The following is a 7,500-nucleotide window of genomic DNA, read 5'->3' as shown; positions in this document are numbered from 1 at the left end:
CTTTTTCCTACAATGGGAAGATAAATCATCACCGGTGTTACTAGACAACGGCGATGGTTGGCCCGTGTCAAGTAGCCTTTCATTGAGAAGGATCAGCCTTTCACTGACTTAATCTTTCTCAAAGCATTTAAATTTGGCAGCCGAATATTAATTGCTTCGGCCGGGTGCCTAGCCGAATATTCAGTATTTGACAAAACTTTGATGCTATTTTTTGTAGTATTACATAGAAATGCATCATTAAAATTAAGTAAACGTGAACAAAACCTTTCTTTAGTTACAAAAGTTTTTTTTACTTCTTATCATTATCAAACGATTATCAGACTTACATTATAATTCCTCATATTTAATATATTGTATTCAAATTTGAAAGATTAAGTATTTATCTACGAGTTTCAATGAATAATAAAATATTAAACCTTCAATGATTATCAAATTGAACTCTTAAAAACACAGCCATAACTTTTATATGAAATTATTTAATTTTAAATTGTTGTATAATTAAAAGATTCATAACAGCACAATAAACACTGTAAAAGTATGATGACCGTATACAAGAAATAAATATATGGAACTTAAATGAGTTTTTCTAAAAACTTGTTTGAACCAATATTTTCAAAAGTACCTGGCAAACATAAAATGATATCCACCAATTTTAATTGTTGTAAAAAAGGTGATTGTTTTTGGAATAAGAAAAAATTGCTCATCGCTCGTCACATTCAACAGACTGTGAGTTTCAAGAATTCAACTTTACAGTTTAGTTATTCAACTTTACAGATAAGTTATTCAACTTTAAACTTAAGTTATTCAACTTTACTCTTAAGTTATTCAACTTTACAGTTAAGTAAAGTCCATTTAAAAACTTTAATCTGATTAAAGTGATGTGGCTAATCATCTATATACTCTATGTGGCCATTCATCTATATACTCTATGTGGCCATTCATCTACATTCTCAAGGCAATCACTATAAAAAAATGTCTGTTTCCTTCAGAAAGTGGTTTTTTGTGAAAACAGCCATGACAGATCGGGTAATGTTATTAATTAATCAAAAAAATATATATCAAAATGAGTTGTTGTGGAGGGAAACACACCAATTTTGCAGTACATTAAGAAAATACTTTAATGCAAACTTTTATGAAAAAAAAGAACATTTAATCAAATTAAAAAATGTAGAAATCATCATCTAACATGAAATAAAATCCAAAACTTTTTTGATTTCATTAAAACCAAAACAAACAAAAAATTTTTTTTTTTTTTTTACATCAAATTTTATTGGCATCAGTCATACACATTTTTTGAAATCAAGAAAAACCACAAAAATACAAAACCAAAAATAACAAAAGAATAAGTTTTATAAAGAATAGCACAAAGAATTAGAGAAGAAACGGATAAATCACAGTTATGAAATTAGGCTATGGATATGAGGAATTGACTAATTTTGACATCAGAACTCATCCTATTTTTCATTTTTTTATTTTATTGATTTAAATGGTTTTTTCTGGATTTATAAGTACATAAACAGCTGATGAAAAATATATAAATAGCTATTAGGCATGAAACTGTTAAATCTTATATATATACAGGCCTCGGTGGGAAGCGAGAGGTTTAGCCCACACTCCCCTAAAGTGATTTACGGGAGCAGTTTACGGGTCTCACAAAGGTATATTATAGGCTTTATTTTTTTCTACTTTTAGATAATGATTTAAAAATTAAAAATTCTTGAGCAAACATCAAATAAAAAAGACAAAGTTCAAGTTAGTAATTGATTTTTTTTTACTTACAAAATGCGATAGTTTATTTATTTTGCATAACAGTCACTGATTTTTTTTATTAAAGGGATCCCAAAGTGCTGTGACAAGTTGTGTTCATATTAAAGAGAATGATGAAAAAAAAAATGTTTGGGCTGAACTTTTTTGATTAAAACAAAATAATGAATGTATACCAAGAAAAACTAACTTGTTTTACTCAAAGTTCGGTGTCTCCATGTTAGCCAGTTGCTTTAAGTCTTTAAAATATGTGCTGAAATTTACAGACTTTATAATTTATTCAAGAGTATTAAATTTAAAAGAAAATTTTTTCCAATTATACAACTTTAACTTTTTTAATCATAAATTACTATAGAATTTCTTTAGTTATTTTATTTTCTGAATTTTGCAAAATTCACATAAAAAATATGAATAAAATATTTCAGATATTTTAAGCTTGTCTATTGCTATAAATTATTTTTGTGTTATTTTTATTGTTATTAAATAATTATTACCATTATTAAAATTATGTTAATAAAACTATTTTGTATTATTTAACTATTTCACTTCCGCAAGCCGCTGACAGCAGCTTTTGATTTTTTTAAGTTTTGACAGCAAGCCGCTGGGAGCAGCTTTCGAGTATGTTTCACTATTTATCTTGTTTTGTACATAAATTTTGACTCTAAACACATATAATTTGTTTGTTCTTAAGATTAATTCTAAATTAATTCTCTACATAATCAAGAACAAATAAAAGCCATATTGTGTAATTATAAAAAGTTATCACTTGACAAAGTTAAAAAATCTTGAGTAATCCTTGATAAAAAAAACTTCTTTAAATTCAGTTCTAAAATAAAGCAGCATTAACACTAAAATTTATCTTCTTTAAATTCAGTTCTAAAATAAAGCAGCATTAACACTAAAATTTATCTTCTTTAAATTCAGTTCTAAAATAAAGCAGCATTAACACTAAAATTTATCTTCTTTAAATTCAGTTCTAAAATAAAGCAGCATTAACACTAAAATTTATCTTCTTTAAATTCAGTTCTAAAATAAAGCAGCATTAACACTAAAATTTATCTTCTTTAAATTCAGTTCTAAAATAAAGCAGCATTAACACTAAAATTTATCTTCTTTAAATTCAGTTCTAAAATAAAGCAGCATTAACACTAAAATTTATCTTCTTTAAATTCAGTTCTAAAATAAAGCAGCATTAACACTAAAATTTATCTTCTTTAAATTCAGTTCTAAAATAAAGCAGCATTAACACTAAAATTTATCTTCTTTAAATTCAGTTCTAAAATAAAGCAGCATTAACACTAAAATTTATCTTCTTTAAATTCAGTTCTAAAATAAAGCAGCATTAACACTAAAATTTATCTTGTAGAAGTGTATAAGTATAAAAAGGTTTAAATGCCGACTCGCCTTCGATTTCTTTTTTTCTATGCTGATTTGTATGCATGGTCCATAAGATAGCCACATCTATTTTTTTTATATTATATTATTTATATTATAGTAATTATATTATAATTATATTATATAATTAAATATTATAACACATTAATTGACATAGTCATGTGTTCCACATGTGTGCTGCACTGATTATCAGATTATTATATTGACCATAAACATATATTATATTGACCATAAATTAGATTAGAATTTCGTACTGTTATTTCATATATTTTATTCTATTAATATTGTGTAGTTATAGACAGTTATCACTTTACATAGTTAAAAAATCTAGAGAAATCTTTGCAAAAAAAAAAAACTTCTTTAAATTCAGTTCTAAAGTAAAGCAGCGTTAGCACTGTAAATTTATTTTGTTGAAGTGTATAAGTATTTTGCTGAGTAATTACAAAAGTCTTTTAATAAAAAACATTGTTATTATACATTAAATTTGTTATGTTTTGAACTTAATGTTTTAGGTAATATTTGTAAAACAATGGTTTTAAGCACTTTGCATTTCTTATTGTTCAATGATGTGTGTTAAAAACTTATTTAATTGAAAAGTTCATTTGTTTAGCTTTTTATTGTTATATAATATGTTATGCTTTTAAAAAGATTTACTATTCAAATTTTAATTAGTTGTCAATATTATGCCATCCAAATTTTATTCAAAAAAATGTGCAGTCACAGCGAAAAGATTTTTGTTAAAACGGCTGGTAGCAAAAGAGTTAACTTTATGAAAGTTTAATTAACAGAATTTATTTGCTAAACTTTTTATCGGATACAAACATTCTCGAAATTCTTATTTAATTATGCGAGACTATTTAATGAAATTTATTCTGTAAAACATGTATCGTTTATTTTATTTTTAAAATTGAACAACTATTGGTCAAGATTGCAAAAAAGTGTAAAAAAATTGCAGCAAAAAATTGTAGCATTATCGAATCAATTTTAAAATGGAAATTGTTTAATGAAAACTTTTTTGTCAATTTTGGTAGTTTTTTGATTTGTAATGTTAGGAGAGAGGTTTTATTGTAAAATACATGCTAAATACAACATATAAATTGGGAAATAATAAATATAATATGCTATTCAACATACGCTGCAACACATTGACAATTTTAGTCGCCGTTTGTCTTGAATTATTGCCATAAAACATTAATTATTGCTTTAATTTAATAAAAAGCTGTCTGTAAACTTGTGAAGTGTAAAACCTATATATAACAAGGTGATCAACTTGTTTTGTATATATTTATTATATTTAAGAGTGTAAACATAAAAATCATGATTTTATTTGGTTCTTGCACTTTATAAAAAAAATTCTTTTGTTTAGCTTCCTAAAAAATGTTTAAGAAAAACATACAATTGATGATATATGTATATTTTAAAAACAAATAAAACAAAAACAAACAATATTGGTTTAAAAAAGAAAAAAAATTCAATTAAAAAAACTAAATTTGGAATTTGGAATTAAACGTGCTTGAATAAATTATTAAGTCTAAAGATTGCGACATATTTAAAGAATTTAAAGCAACTGACTAACATGGAGACAGCAAGCTTGGAGTAAAGCAGCAAAGTTAGTTTTTCTTGGTATAGGTTTATTATTTTGTTTTACTCAAAAAAATTCAGCCCAAGTATTTTTTTTATCATTCTTTTTAATATGAACACAACTTATCTCAGCACTTTGGGATCCTTTTATAACCAGTTTAAAGGGATCCTTTTAAAAATACATTTGTTGCAAAAAAAATAAATAAAAAAAAGAGCAGAATGAAATTGCAAATGTTTTTAATTAGATTGGAATAACTGATTGATTTCTTAAATAAATAATCAGTTTCTTATAAAAATGCCATTACGAAAAAATAAATTGATAATATTCTGTTGTAAATATTTTACATAGTCAATGCTATGTCTTCCGATTAAAGCTATTATTTAAATTACAGTCTATAATATTATAATATTATAATATTAGACATTTTTAGAAAAACATTTGAAAAGGTAAAACATTCTTTCTAAATGTTATAACTGCTTATTTTATGATTTGTACAAACTCATGTGATTTGTACAACTCAAACTCAAGTTGTTTCTCCGCGCAGCGGCCTTGTTCGTCAAGGTTCGTGTTTCGGAGTTATAGAGTTGAGAGAGGATTATAACCACAATTAAGTAGCCTCCTCATCTGTAGTGGCCTTCTGGGCCTTGGGGAGGTGAAATAGCAACAACAACAACAAAACAAAACAAAAAAAAATGTGTATATAAAATTATTATGCACTAAATTACTGTATAATAATTTATATTTTATATAATATAAATATTATATATTTTATATATTAATTATAATGAATTATATAAATTTGTCTCAGTTGGAGAAAAATAAAAAAATATAATGCACAATTAAATGTACTGCTAAATTATATAAAATTGTTTTAATTTGTTTTTGTAATAATTCTTAAACTTCCTGCTTTCTATTACAGTAACAGCCCTCGGAATTTGGAAAAATAAGGTCAACAATAATTTGCTGATCTTAACCTGTATGAGGTAGGCAGAAAAAAAAAGTGAAACAAAGGTTTGACCATATAACATAGAAATGAGGTCAGCGATTTGTATGTACGTATGGATATATATAAATAAAATATTTGAACACTTAGTTATTAATTACAAATTGATTTCTATTTCATTTGAATATTAAGTTATCAATTAAAATTTATATATGCTTTTAAAGGCAAATTCAATGCTTTAAAGACATTTTTATTTGATAACTCTTATTTCTTAATGTTAATAACTAACAAATATTAGTCAATATTTAAGAATTAGAAATATTAAATATTTTTAAAATATAAAAAAAAAACTTAAAGGAAAAAAAATCTTAAATAGAATTGAAATTTCAAAACCCAACATTAACAAAAAACAATAAAAACAAAAAAAATTTACTCTTTCTTTAATCTATTTTTTGAACAACAACATGTTAAAACAACAACAACCAACAACAAAAACAAAGTAGTTCCGCCAAAACCATATGCAAGTTGCTTGTACACTACAGAAAAATTTCTAAAGATTAAAACTTCTTAAATTTTGAAAAACTTTATGGCACATATGTATAAATAAATTAAACATTCTAACCATGTGGAATAATTTCTTCATATTGACATTCATTACCAAAGTAATTATGATTACACCTAGAAGGAATTTAAATCTTTTTAGAACTATTTATGTAATAAAATTAGGATAAAATTATTAATAAAACAAATAACATAATAACAACAATACTAATAAAAAAATATTTATTTAAACAACAAAAAACGTACGGTAGTAAACTAGTGGTAGAACTTTCAGCAAAAGGTTAGAGTTTTAAATCCACTCAACAAACTTTTTGGTGGGGTTTAGGGTTGAGAGATTCTGTTTCTGGGATGTTTCTGGAGCCTTGGGATTTAATGAAAAAGGTTACTCTGGTTCCTTGGGAGGTGAATTTAAAAAAAAATTAATAACAAAATAGGGAACTTAGAGTCAATATTTATTAATAAAAATCAATATTTAATAATAAAAAACTCCAGGAGTTTATGTTTCAAATGATAGACTCAAAATTAGAAAAAGATTTTCATAGAGCCCTAACAAAACTAGAAAAATTTATAAGTATTTTCTTTTATTTTCAATCAAATACTACTTTTGACAGCAACCTGTCTTACAGATCACTTAAGTATGTATACTAAATACCTAGATTTAAAAAATCTGAAATTTATAATCTACCAGTCACCCCAGGAAAATGCTAAACTTGGGATAACTTTTATAAACACAATTTTGGACCATGTTTTAGTGGATATGATACTTTAGATTGAACCTAAATTATCACATTCTAAAATTCTGTCTACTCTATATAACATGGAAAACATGTGTCATTAAAAAAAACTTTTAAGTTTATGCATAATGAATTTTTTTCTATATTGATAGTTCTATATTAATAGGGTTTCTTAAACTGGATCCTTTGATACTGGGATTAAAAATGACAGCAGGATGTCCCATATGGCAATACTTCCAGCAATATATCTTTAACTTTAAATAACACAAACTTATTTAACTTTTTTAAGTATTAATTTTTTAAAATTTTAGGAAATGCAATGCCTTCCTTTTATAGTTATAAGAATGAAATTTTTTTTTTTTGATTTTAAACAACAAAAGCTGTTTTGCTTGGTTTTTTTAAAATATCAAATAATTGAAAAATTAAACATTTTGTTGCATTATTGAAAAATTAAATATTTTCAGTATTAAAATATCTGTAACCAAGGGTGTATAAACTGTAACCAAGATGGTATAAACTGT

General features: G+C 24.8%; 1 protein-coding gene across 1 annotated transcript in view; it reads right to left on the bottom strand.

Annotated features, from left to right (window-relative positions):
• Positions 1–7,500, bottom strand: part of LOC124810220 (uncharacterized) — a 43,658-nt gene that overhangs the window by 13,775 nt on the left and 22,383 nt on the right. The window contains exons 4-5 of the mRNA XM_065788111.1: positions 6,307–6,362; positions 6,118–6,220 (exon numbers count right to left, since the gene is read on the bottom strand). Of these exons, the coding sequence (XP_065644183.1) occupies positions 6,118–6,220; positions 6,307–6,362 (159 nt within the window). The remainder of the gene's footprint in view (positions 1–6,117; positions 6,221–6,306; positions 6,363–7,500) is intronic.

The sequence above is a fragment of the Hydra vulgaris genome, chromosome 01 (genome assembly GCF_038396675.1).
Source record: "Hydra vulgaris chromosome 01, alternate assembly HydraT2T_AEP".
Classification (NCBI taxonomy): domain Eukaryota; kingdom Metazoa; phylum Cnidaria; class Hydrozoa; order Anthoathecata; family Hydridae; genus Hydra; species Hydra vulgaris.
This window is presented reverse-complemented; position numbering and strand designations above follow the sequence as displayed.